Source organism: Nicotiana attenuata, chromosome 12 (assembly GCF_001879085.1).
Source record: "Nicotiana attenuata strain UT chromosome 12, NIATTr2, whole genome shotgun sequence".
NCBI lineage: Eukaryota > Viridiplantae > Streptophyta > Magnoliopsida > Solanales > Solanaceae > Nicotiana > Nicotiana attenuata.
Window position 1 is genome coordinate 45,188,826 of NC_032000.1, and position 13,310 is coordinate 45,202,135.

At 34.0% G+C, this 13,310-nt stretch overlaps 1 protein-coding gene across 4 annotated transcripts; it reads right to left on the reverse strand.

The window, feature by feature from the left end:
• On the reverse strand, positions 6,948-13,074 carry LOC109235646 (tropomyosin). 4 transcript variants are annotated; one of them, XM_019401830.1, is made up of 10 exons: positions 12,949-13,074; positions 11,947-12,028; positions 10,820-10,879; positions 9,700-9,802; positions 8,624-9,200; positions 8,148-8,283; positions 7,883-8,050; positions 7,653-7,794; positions 7,520-7,568; positions 6,948-7,436 (listed from the first exon to the last, which is right to left on the reverse strand). In XM_019401830.1, the coding sequence occupies exons 2-8, from the start codon at positions 12,025-12,027 to the stop codon at positions 7,711-7,713; spliced, it is 1,209 nt and encodes a 402-aa protein (XP_019257375.1). In that variant the 5' UTR covers position 12,028; positions 12,949-13,074; the 3' UTR covers positions 6,948-7,436; positions 7,520-7,568; positions 7,653-7,710. The 4 variants fall into 4 exon arrangements, with proteins under 4 accessions (XP_019257375.1, XP_019257376.1, XP_019257374.1 ...); XM_019401831.1 differs by lacking the exon at positions 7,520-7,568; XM_019401829.1 differs by having other exon boundaries at positions 6,948-7,568.

The following is a 13,310-nucleotide window of genomic DNA, read 5'->3' on the forward strand; positions in this document are numbered from 1 at the left end:
ATATTGAACTGTATGTTGTAGCCAGCATTGTAGAGATTAGCAGTGGCTTTGCAGAAGTTTGTTAGTTTCAAAATTGAGGCATTTTATGTGAAAAGGACTATGCATGGTCGAAGTCTTAAGAGCAAATAATTTTGGTATATGTTCTATGTATTTGTGGAGTTGGATTTACTACCAATGAAGGGGATTCTTGGAGCAACGGTAAAATTGTCTTCGTGTGACCTATAGATCAGGGGTTCGAGCCGTGGTAGCAACTAGAAATGCTTGCATTAGGGCAGACTGTCTATATCTCACTCAGAGGCAGACCCAGGATTTGAAGGTCGTGGGTGCAGTTTCAGATTCAACCATAATCTGCTTTGTATATAGGGTGCCTAGTACCAATATATCACTATTTTCTAAAGACATTTACATGTATATGTGGAATATTTGCCGAACTTTACGGGTGCCGATGTCCCCTTTCGGTATAGGATAGGTCCGCCTATGATCACACTCCTTAGGGTGCCGCTCTTCCCCGACCCTGTGTGAACACGGAATGCCTTGTGCACCGGGCTGCCCTTTTTGCCCTTAGATTTACTGGCAATGATCGATTTAACTTTTGCTTATATTATGTAACTAGTAGTCGTACCCCCACGATGCGCGGATTAATTCAAAGGGAAAAAAAGCAGAAAGTGATAATAGAAAAAGATGTGTATTGCAAACAAAATTTAACAACCGCACTCAAAAGAATTAAACTGAAAAAAAAAAATAGATGAATTTCTTTGAGTTGTTTCTAAAAAAAATTTGGCAGGCTTAAATCGATTACATGCCATTTCTTTGTATTCATCAATCAAATTGCTGCTTGAATTGATAAATTCTCCATGATTGCATTGAATTTATTTTTTTATTTTTGGTTTCTCTGTTTGTTGTTTGCATAGCAGAGTTGCTTGATTAGGGTGACTTCCACAAGTATCATCTGACTTGGAAGTGGCTGAAGCAATTCAATAATTATCGTGGCGGTAGAGATTTGATCAATTGTGGTGATGTGGCTGGTGTTGCAGCTGTTTTCCGAGCCTCAACTGCTCTCATTTTAGTGTCGCTTCATATCCTGAAGCCAATCAGTGGTTCAAATAAACTTCAAAATTAAAATTGCCAATAACTACTTCAAAATTGCTATGTAAAAATTGTTTCATAGTTTTGATCTGGAGTACCTATTGTTTCTTATGTACTTTTGACTTTGACGATATTTATGGTGCACTTCATCAACCATCACGGTTTTCTTGGCGGTGAAGCATGTTATGGTTTAATATTCCAGGCCATAGGTCTATGTAATTTGAGAAAGAATCAGTCACAAAAAGAATTACCAAGTAGCAACAGCTAGATCAAAGCATGCCCATTGAATATGCACTTGTATCCAACCATCTTGACATATGTTCGAGCAAGATAAGCCTTCGATAAGGCAGGGACGGAACCTGAATTTAAACTTTATGAGTGCATAGTTTTAGCTTGAAACCTATTATATTTTAAAATTAGAGGTTCAGACTCATTACCTGATTATATAAGGTTACATCCGCCTTTGAGGCAAGGAATATAGTGGACCTGACGAATTTAGAGATGAACAATTAATTTATGAGTTTTGATACACGAAAATAGAATGTATTTGAACCTCCTCAAGAAGCAGTAGTGCATCGGCAACTTGCACAAAATCCTATCAAAGCAATAAAAAGAATAATTGGTAGAAAGGCAAGTTTGATAGTTTTATGAAATGTTTGGTACACAAACCTAATAGTACTTAATTGACCAACCACTTGAATTGGCACCCAAACTCTTTCTCCATGACTCATACTGAGGAATGGTATTAACTGACAATATCTTTACATTTATGAGTAGCCTGCACACAAAAAAAATACAAAATTATATTTCCTACTTGTGAACCCGATTGAGGTACTTTGGCTATTTAAGAAAAAGGTACAAAATTCACCTTCATAATTATTGTGTTGGACTCAACCAAGAAAAATAGTACATCAACAACGATGGTCAAAAGTGCTGATGAAAGTAATTAAAAGACCATGATATGTGAACCATCGTAATACAACTAAAGTACAAAATATAGTTCAATCATAGTGAATACATAACAACCACAAAATATTTCACATAAAGAAAAATGGATATTAACGAAGAAAGGAGACAAATCTACAAAGGATCTGGACATAATTTTTGTATATATTGTAGTTCCAGAAATCTCTTTCCAATGGCACAAGCGGATTATTGTTTTGATGTGCCTGTAGAGAGATATAATTATTTAGTCGATGCGCGCAAAGCTGTGAAAAACATAATAACATAAATTTATGACTGAGTTAAAAAGAATATGTTTATAAATATACAAATAATTTGGACTTGATTATTATATATATTGTAGTTGTAGAAGTCCTCTATCTAACAGCACAAGCGTATTGTCTATTCGACGTGTATGCACATAGATGTGATTTTTCTTTTAGTCATAATGCTCAAAGATGTGAAAACTGAAAAGTAGAATACCATAAATTCATAAGTGAATTCAAAAGCATATTTGTATTAGTTGACAAAGAATCTGGACCTTAACTTTTTATACACTTTAGTTTCATAAGCCCTCTTTCTAATGGCACAAGCGGATCATGGTTTGGACGTCCCTGCAGAGAGATATAATTTTTTTTAGTATGGTCGTGCAAAGCTGGAAAAAGCATAATGGCAGAAATTCAGAACTGAGTTCAAAAGGATATTTGTATAAATATACAAATAATCTAGAACTAAATTTTTTATATATTGTAGTTCTAGAAGTCTTGTTTCCAACGGCACAAGTGGATCGTGATTTTGATGTGTCTGTAGAGAGATTTAATTTTTTTAGCCAGGACGCGCAAAGCTGTGAAAAGTATAATATCAGAATACCATAATTAAATTCAAAAGCAAATATGTATAAATCTACACAAAATCTGGACCTTCTTTGTATATATTGTGATTCCAGAAGTTCTCTTTCCAACAACCCCGACTGATCGTGGTATCGACGTGTATGCAGAAATATATTATTATTTAACTGTTCCAATTAAAGTTTATGATTCATGAGTTTGTAGACTGAATTACTTTAGAAAAGAAGGATCAGGGAAAAGGAAATGTAAAGAATAGAGAATAGGTATGTACCTATTTTATGCGAACCTTTGAAAATAGAAACATCAGCTAAATTAAGAAGTCTAAACACAATGAAAACTCCTTTAGATATATGAACATATAGTTGAATAGTTCTCCTAAAGTTCAGCGTGGGGCTTGCATAGCAAACTTGCTTGGTCAGTGTGGCTTTTGCAAGTATTACAACTAACTTAGAAGTACCTGAAGTAATCCATAAATGACTGTTACCGCAGAGATTTGATCACTTGTGGTGTTACGCCTGGTGTTGCAACTCTTTTCTGAGCCTTAGCTGCTTTTATTTGACTGTCACCTCATATCCTCAAGCCAATCAGTGGTTCACATAAAACTTTAAAATGACAATTGCAAATCACCGGTTCAGATTAACTTTAGATTTCTATGTAAAAGTTCAAACATATTTAAACATTTGACAAACCATGAGAGTAAATAATCTTTTACTCGGAAGTGAATGCTACATTTATGACTCGAGAAAAATGGTTGAACCAAATATGACAAACGTTATACCTTAAATGTGAGATGATATTGGTATTCACTTCATTCCAAAGAAGAAGCCGATTAGTAAGCATTCGAGGGCCATGAGACAGTTTACTTTCAATTGCGATAGAGAAAAATTCAGCATAAAAGATTTGCCACTAAGAAATCTTGCTTATTGATTCAACTATAAATTACCAGTTTTCCTTTGTCAGATATATCATAAGTCGATGACTAAAAAAATCTGAATGTAAAGTGCATATTAGTTGTTCCATGACAAAAATATAAGTTGTTCTCAGAATCAACAAAGCTATCGACATGCTTTTCAATAACACACAAATATGGTGCCATAGCTATGTAAGAATTAAAAGAGTAGCTGAGTGCAAGAAGATCAGCTCCTGGGAAAGAGCTCACTGGTGGGTTAATGTTGTGGAGGCTAATTTGTGGAATGATGTTTCTCCGAATAAAGGTTCATAAGTTCCTACTTCTATATTTATGCTGCCTTCTGGTTATGGATTCTCAACGTTGAGATATTAATTTTAGGGTGCTATAAAGGTGAACAAATAATTTCTAGGCTTGTAAAATACAATGGCATCAAGCAGAGGCTGTGTGAAAAATATGTGTATCATCGCCGGTCGAACTTGGCAGCACCATGTTAGTAAATGAGAAAAAGGTTTGAGCTTTTCTGATTTTTCAATAGATTGTTTCAGTCCCTATTGTGATAGCACTACATTTTAACAAATTGCATTTTAGCACATATTTGGCATTCAGCTACAAAAAAGAAAAGAGTAAGCAAGTAAACATTATGAAAGCACTAACCTTCACCATAAAAAATAAAAGAAATGCATTTTCTATGGTGAAAAAACCACACTATCAAATAGAATCTCCATGACACATTCCCTATCAAACAGTCCAATCAAAGAAAATCCAACTTTCAACGACAATAAAATTGCAACAACAGAGAAGGTACACTNATAAGTTATTGGACTAATAAAAGTACACAACCTAAAGGGAATTATTGTTAAACAGTTTTTGGTACAACAAAAATATTCATGATATTTAGGACTCTACAACATATGTATCAATATGACAAACTAAGTTCAATTAGCTTGATTTTATCGCACAACGACTTAGATGTATGTGCTATTTATTGTAACAGATGTGCATAGAACAACTACTAACTTTAAAGAACGCTTGAATTAATATAACACAAAATAGTTCATTCGCTTGCATGGACTCCACTAATTCGCCAATTATTTGAACTTGAACAACACCCTTAGCTAACTCATCAGAGACAGAGAAACTTCGTTGACAGATGGTTTGAGCAGAGGAACTACTCCATGAATACACACATAGAAATTAAAAAAATTAATCCAGATTTGTAAATTAAAAAAAAAACAAAAGCAGTGATACATGTTTTAGTATATCACTGAGAAACATATTTGAGGATACATATGTTTGGTACATAAATGTTTCAATCGAATTTTTGCTACTGATTATCCCATGAATATACACATAGAAATTAAAAAATATTCGAAGAGTAGAGCAAAAAATCCAGATTTGCAAATTAAAAAATAGAGAAGTAAAACATGATAGTATATCAGTGAGAAACATATTTGAGGATACATATGTGTGGTGCACAGATGCTTCAATCGGGGTTTTTTCTACTGATGATCCCATGAATCCGCATATATTCAAATTAAAAAACAGAGTTAGCAAAACGAATTATAAGACAATAACAAAGTTTTAATACCTTTTCATCTTGTAGAACCAATTCAATCGAGAAAGTAGCGTATGAATTCTAACGATCTGGTACTGCCCACGGACAAACAATCCGAACTTTCAACTTCCATTGCATTTTCGAAATTATTATATCCTTGATTATATGATTGTGAGTAGCCATATTTTGCAGGAACTATAAGTTTTCTTGAATTTTTGATAGCAGTAGTAAAGATTTGTATTTAAGTACCGACTATCAGTTGGGAGAAATAGAAGTTAACCGTCTGTTTGGAGCAGTTTCATATGGTTTCGTGAGTTTCAGTCGTGAGTGAGTTTTAATCGTATGGTTGAGCGATTTCGTGACTGTCCACTATCCTTAGTGTATGTTTGGCATAGGAAGTTTAGGGAAAGTGGGGTTCTAATTGTGCAGTTTTTAAATAATAATGTAAATCAGTTTTCTTTTTTAATGGTAAAGAGTAAACAACGAATGTTTTAAATCAGTTAATTTTCTTATAAAAGAAAATCTGAAATTGAATTAAATAAAACTCTTTTTTAAAAATAAAGTTTGGTCTTTATGGTTCAAAGTTAAGAGTAAAAAACGTATGTTTTATTTTTTAATTTTTAAATAATAATCTAAATCAAATTTATTTTTTAAAGTTAAAGATTAAAAAACATATGTTTTAAAATCAATTAATTTTTTATAAATAAAGAATATTTAATTTTTTTAAAATAAAGAAATCTGAAATTATGTAGTTTTTTTTTCAAATAATTTTATTGCTCCTATTTTTTTGGAGGATTGTCCTAAAATGCCATGTGGCATATTCCGATGATGCCACTTGGCAAAATGAGAATGCTTTTTCATCTCCTTTTAATTATAGATAGATAATCTGACTTTCATCATTCCAACTGATGGTATTGAAAACTGAAAGGAGATACACTTGAGTGACTATCCTATTCAGAAACTGTAACAATTAAGTTCAACCAAGCTGGAGTAACACAAGCAAACAGGAAAATAAGCAACTAATTAGTGCCTTTTACTAGCTTACAAACTACAAATGAGGATTAGATACTTTTGTCCTGTTCTGATCTGTAGTTGTAGTGGAAGTTAAATTTTCTTTTCCTTGTAATCCCTTCCCCCATTTTCCCTTCCTTGCCCCCATGTCTAATAAATTTGTTTCAATAAGAACAACTCTTAACCTCACAGGAAACTGAATGTCCAATAGTTTTGCCTCTTAACTTCTTTAGCCACTTCCACATCTGTCGTATTCGAGAAAGGCGCCAGTAGCTTGGCGAGGGCTGACTCTCTGTGAACAAGTTAACGGAGGGTCGATCTCTTCCTTAAAGATTGGGATGAGTCGAAGGTGATAAATGGTACGAAAACTCTTCCTGATGTCAAATTCCTGAAACCAGCGAGAGGGGGGGAGGGAAAATCATTCAGTTTCACTCCTTGATGCTCTGACTGTCTTCATGAGCAAAAGTTCTTGCTATTCTGAAGTGGGAATATGATTGTTGTATATCAAATGTAGTACATACAGAATATTGAACTAGACAGTCATCAAAGGCTACTGCTTTTACATCCATCTACTAATGTGTAATGCGTTGCCGGGTGATGAATCACCATTACATTGAGGAAAAAGAGCAAAATCTTTTACAAAGTTCATTGACTAGAAACAAATAGATAAATATATTTAATGTAGAACAAATAGGGAACACTAGCAGTACAAAGATCTGATTAAAAAAAATTATAATTCAGACGGCACCCTTTAGGAAAAGGCTTTGCAGTTTGCCAAGCACATTCCAGGAGACCAATTACAAATTGTGTCCACACTGGGACACCCAATAATTCCAACTAAGTCTAGGCTCACATAAATTACATTTCCATGGTTCACCAAGAAAAAAATAAATCTGTAAAAGCACGAGTCGTCGGTATGTAAAAGCATCATAATCCAACTAAACTGTGCAATGATGATAACCCAGCATTTCATCTGGGACTGGAATCATCTTCCCTAAGGCAGGATATCAGCTAATGAAACCAGCAAATCATTAAGCACATCAAAGCCAACATTGATTCCATTTAAGAGTTAACAGTCTTTCATCTGCAAACAGAAAGCTCAATATTTATGCATGTATTACTCATTCCGAAAACAACGAAGCAAACTGAACTTCTCCACCATCTCACATTTGATAAGGTTATAATACAGCTATTGATCAGAATCCTTTGCCAGTTGCTGCACAGTTCATCCTCTTAGTCAATATTAAGTTCCCTTCAGTAAACACCTTGAAATAAATAAAAGTGAAGTTGGATAACAGACCTTAAACACACGCTCGACTGCAAAAGACATGCTTGAAATTGCAACATTTGATCCGTCTTTATGCTTCACTAACATGTTTGTAAATGGTGATAGATTTACTTTGATCTTCTTCATCGAAGGATTTCATCCTTTCTTTTTCAACCTTGTAAACACAAGATAATCTATCAGAAACCTCATAAAAAGGCTCCACCTCAAGGAACATAGTGAGTCACAAATGTAAAGTTTGATACCTGCGCCTCTAACTCTGCTATTCTCTGTAAAGATAATTGTTCAACACAAGCACGGCGTTTCCGTTCTTCTTCAAGCAACCCAGTCATCTGATATCGCAGTTCAGCCATTTCTTGAGCTAAATCCTCCGCTTCTTCTTTGGCTTTTAGTTTTTCCGTTCTCAGCTCTACCTACACATCCAAATTAATGGACCAATAGCATTAGATCATGTTGGGACTTGGATGTGAATGTTTTCATGAATGTTAAGTTGTTAACTACAAATAGTACCTTAAGCTGCTTTACAAGTGACTCATAGTTCTTTACTTGACGAGCCAATTTCTCCATCTTGTCCAACAAGTCAACATCCGATGGCCCTATAGAAGCCAGTTTGATAAAGAGTGGACCCAAAATGTCACCACAGCAGCTTCAACGAAAGGACAGTGTCAGAGACGACGTAAACATAGTAGCAAAGATGAGAATAGCTTTAGTATAATTACAGATCCTTGTACAAGCATGGTCAACTTTAAGACAATATGCAATCACTACAATATGCATGTAACAAATGTGAAAACATGAATGACACATTGCTTTGTTAGATGAAGTATATTAAGAATTTGGACTATGGAATCAGTACGGCTCTTTCACATCATACCAACTTGTCTCAAACATCTCATTGTAAGATCCTAAATTACTTAACGTAATCAAGCACCATCCTAAGCCAACCAGCTTATGGTAGATTAAGAGAAGCATATATAGGTGCATACCTAGTAGCATTTTCCTCTTCTTTACTTGAGGAGCTCTCATCAATATTTGCTAGCCAACCACGAAATTGCTCCTCTACTTTTTCAGAAAATGTTTTGGCATTCAATTCAGATGCCTGGAGTTGTTCCCTTAAACTTTCATTTTCCTTCTCTAGACTTTCAACAGCCTTCTCTGCGTCATCCATCCGAAGTTCGAGGTCATGAATAAACTCATTCAACTTAACATTCTCTTGAGTTGTTTCTTCCTGGTATTTCTTAGCTTCAAAATAATTCTGCTCCACAGCCATCAAATCAAGCTTCATACCCTCTATTTCAAATTGATGCTCTAATCCTACAGATGCTATTGACTCCTCTAGTCTCTCTATGCACAAAGCTGAGCCCTCTATCTCTAACTCTTTGTTTTCCAATTGCTGCAACAAATATAAGCGTTCAGCATTTGAAATTTCCAATTCTTCCCTTAACCTTGCAACCTCTTCGTATATATTTTCAAGGTTTGCAAGTTTCAACTGAAGGCTGCACACACACTCACTTAGAGAATTCATCTCTTCATTTCTTAAATGCAGCTGATCCTGCAGGTAATCTGCAACAAATATATTTTAAACAGTGAGCCTAAAATGGGCAAGTCAAGTCAATATAATAAAGTAGACGAGATATTTTACTGTTGAAGGGGAATAAATGTGAAGTGACTAGCTACATAAATATAAAGTGTATGACCTATTGAAAATTACTAGGCAACAGTTGACCCAATAAAGGTGCAAATCCACAAAATATATAAACCAAAGAAAAGACCATACAAGTCCCATCCAAAGATGATATTCCACCAAAGAAAAGGTTAAACGTCTATGCGATGGAAAAAGATGAATCTGACATGGAGAATCAACAGTCAACTGTCATTTGAGTCCCATCAGTAGCACAAACTTCACCCTTTTTCTTCTATTTTGAATCTTTTTATGGACTGGGGTTCCAGGCACCAGGAGTCTGGGAGGAGTATACTTCGGATAAGAAACTAAGAAATGCTTACCAAGGAAAACAACATATAAGACATATATAATGCAGCAAACCTATTTTGGAATGTATACCTATCTCTTGGGAACAGTTCTCCAACTCGCTTTCCAGCTTCTGGATGTGATTTTTGTCTTCTGCACGGGCCTCAGATAATGTCTGCACATGCTGTTCTAGTCTCTGAAAACATTTTATTCTTTAATATGGATAGTCAAATTTTCACCTTAGTCTCCAAGATTCACAATACAAGTCGGCTATACAATCATACTGGTTATTTTCAAACTCAATTATTTAAAATATATGTGGTGACAAATTGTGCTAAACATGCACATTATATCTTTATAAGCTAATAATTCTCATAATTTGATTGTTGTCTCAAGAGCCTACTCTATTCTATCTCCTAGAACCAGTATACCCTAAGATTGCCACTTGCCATGCAGTAGAACGTCTGGAAAAGTTTGCCGTCTTCTTTACATTAGTTTATGGACTATAAGAGTCAACATAAGACTTTATGGTTAGCTAAAAATGTACCAGCTCCTCATGCTACTGATCGCTAGAAAAATGATCGTACATAGATAAGGCGCAACTACTGAAACATTACATGAAACTAAAAGCAGTGGATTGACGTGGGTAAAGGTAAATATTGAAATGCAAGTCCTTTTTATTTGTTTTGTCTTTCGCTGGCCAAAAGGAAACAAGACACAAGTTTGCAAATCATATCCAGATTTATTTGGTAGCAAACCTAATAGTTATCTGAAGAGAAAAAACAAAGGACCCAGATTGACTATGGAGGTCAGATACAAATAATACTTTACACAAAAAGGAAAAAGTTAAAGACACCAGCCTATTCAGCATATTTACACATCCAAAAGACCTTTTATGTATGCTTTTACATTTGTATGTTCCAAGATCAATTGCAAAGATCATATTTTGTGCTCCTCTGATTTTTAGAGCTGTGTCATCAATATTGTCAGATTGTAGTGTAATGTAACATCAGTTTTTACTAACAAGAATGCAGAACATAACCAGCTTTAGAAAGCATGCAAATCCACAGCCAGATAACACAATGACTATCCCTTTAGTAAAGGTAATATTTGCCGTCAAACAACTTTATTTGTCTAGCACATCTGAAGATGCCTTGATAATGGTCAATTATCAGATCAAAAGACGAATAAAGATAAAGATATCAGAAATTACCCGGATCAGTTCAAAGCTCTGGCCTTGTGAACCCCTCAGCATATCTTTTTCTTTCCTAAGCTGCCAAAAAGAGAAGTTAACAAAAGAAAATACAGAAAGCTAACTAGCAAGAAAACTACCACATATCCATTCTTTATCAGGAAAGATAATTTGTATAACAGCTATAAGCATACGAGCAGGGCAAACTAAAATTAGAAGTTAATAGTTTCCGAAAATTGATACCGACTTGGTGTTAATTACTAAAGTTTCTGACTTACAAAAAATGGGCTCCAAAAGTTATTGAATCAAGCAAAGTAAATAGCAGTTTAAATAAAGTATTGCACACAGATCTCTAGCTTAAAATTATTCGTCAATTAATTCCAGTATTAAATTCTGCAGTGTTAGTCAGATGCTTGGTTTTCGTTTCAGTTTCCATGTTAATAATACATGCATTAGTTATACGGTAATTCCTATATAATACTGTGCTATGTATTCGTGGTAGACTAACGCTACAGTTAGTACTAATGCCTACATAAAAGCATGTAAACAACAAGCACGTCCCTTTATTACTAGTTTAGTCCATCTCTTGTTATTATCCCGTAAATATCTGATAATGTTTATAGCATTCATTTTAGTCATAACAGCTTGCAGCTCCCAAAAAAAAAACCCCCATAAGAAAGTGGTTATTCTCATATTTTAGTATATCTTACTCTAGATTTTATATGAAAAATTGTTCATTACTTGAGATATATAAAACTTAATAATTATTATTTAGTTTCGATATTTAGGTATAGTACATTAATAATTTTTAATCACATATGATAACTGAACAAAATAATAAGTTGGATAAGATAATGTTTATAATCCAAGAGTATTATTGGTATCCAATTGAAAACCAAACCATGTTCTAGATTATACACTATGTATCCAGATTCTAAAGAGATTAACCAAACATCCAGTAACAAATGCAAATACTTTGGTGATTGTTATTCACCATATGACGACACATGAAATATAATCTGCAATTAACTTGTTTGGCGGATCATACAACTCCTAAGAGCCATGACTGAATTCCTGAATTCAGTTTCGCATTATTTCCATGGATGCACTATAACAGATATTATGAACAATTGAAGAGCAGATTTTACCTCTTTACATCTTGCCCCAATCTCCAATAGTTCTTTTACATCAACAGAGTGGTCACTACTACTAGTTGATCGACTAGACATTCTAAAAACACGAGAGAGAAAAAATTAGCATGCTCGGAAGAAAAATAGTATGTCCAACTTAATTTATCAGGACAGCGCCAGGATACAGGCCTCACAATCTAAAGAATTAGCTTATTAAGCACCATATCATAAGTCATTCTTATACCTCACTGCTTAACTGCTTAAACCCACATTGATCAGATATGAACAACAATTAGATCATACATAAAGCAGAAAAAATTTAGAGAACCATATGTGCAAGAAAACAAGATGAGATTAATGGATTATCCATTCGCGAGATTCAGTTCCTAACTAATGCCAAAATACCTGAATTCTGAAAAGAATACGGATAAAAAGCACGACAACCCATTTCACATTCTTGATTAATAAAAGTGTCCCTTCAACAAAGAGATTTAAGAAATTGATTACCAGATATCGGGATAATTCAAAATTTTTTCTGCTTCTTGAAAATCACATAAACCAGTAAAATGTTTTCCAGATTATATCACAAGGTCAGATATTAACAATAAAAGATTCACAGAAAAAGAATAAAACTAAACACGGCCTGCCTAAAAAACTATCGTAGACTAACGGCTATGCTCTTTGTGACACTCATTTCATAAATAGTAGCAGCAACATCTGAAGGAAAAAACACACACAAAAAAAAAACTATGAATGATAAAAATTCCCTGCACCCCATTTCCTATTTTCAAATAAAAAAACAATACCTAAAGATTGACGAAACTGATTATAAATCTTGTTTGATAATTCAAATTTCTTTCTGCTGCTTCATAACAGATATATAGTTGCACAAATTTTACGACATACACAGGCAAATGAATATAATTTCGTAAGCATTTACTGTCATTCCAAATTTACATGATTAAACAAAAAGTATCAAAAACTGAAACTCAAATAGAAAAAGAAAATAAAAATAAATACCGATTCCTAGGAATTACGATATCAAAATCCAAAAGGTCCCCAGAATATCCTGAAATTTCCAAAATTTGAGCTGGATTAGCAAAAACCTGATTTATTCATAAATTATTGAGTACTAAATTTAACGGGGAAATTTCAAAAAAATACAAGAGAGTTATGACCGGGTTTCACTTAAGGGATGGGTATCGGGTCTAACCCGGTTCAGGGGCAATAAGGGGATTTTTCCTCTTAAGTGCCATTAATTGGCATTATTTTTAGACTCATAGAAAGCCTTAAATCATCCTCCTTTATATTAATTATAGTAAGTTTTTTCTTTGAAGAGTTTACTATGATATTAGATTATGTTAAAAATATTTATCTAGTAT

What these genes read in the sequence shown, in the direction of transcription:
- LOC109235646 (XM_019401831.1), bottom strand. Translation starts at nt 12,027, where the DNA reads ATGTCTAGTCGATCAACTAGTAGTAGTGACCACTCTGTTGATGTAAAA. An exon ending in GAAGAGGAAAATGCTACTAG is followed by an intron (nt 8,284 to 8,623) that starts GTATGCACCTAT and finishes CTTTCGTTGAAG; the next exon opens with CTGCTGTGGTGACATTTTGG. An exon ending in TAGCAGAGTTAGAGGCGCAG is followed by an intron (nt 7,795 to 7,882) that starts GTATCAAACTTT and finishes TGTGTTTACAAG; the next exon opens with GTTGAAAAAGAAAGGATGAA.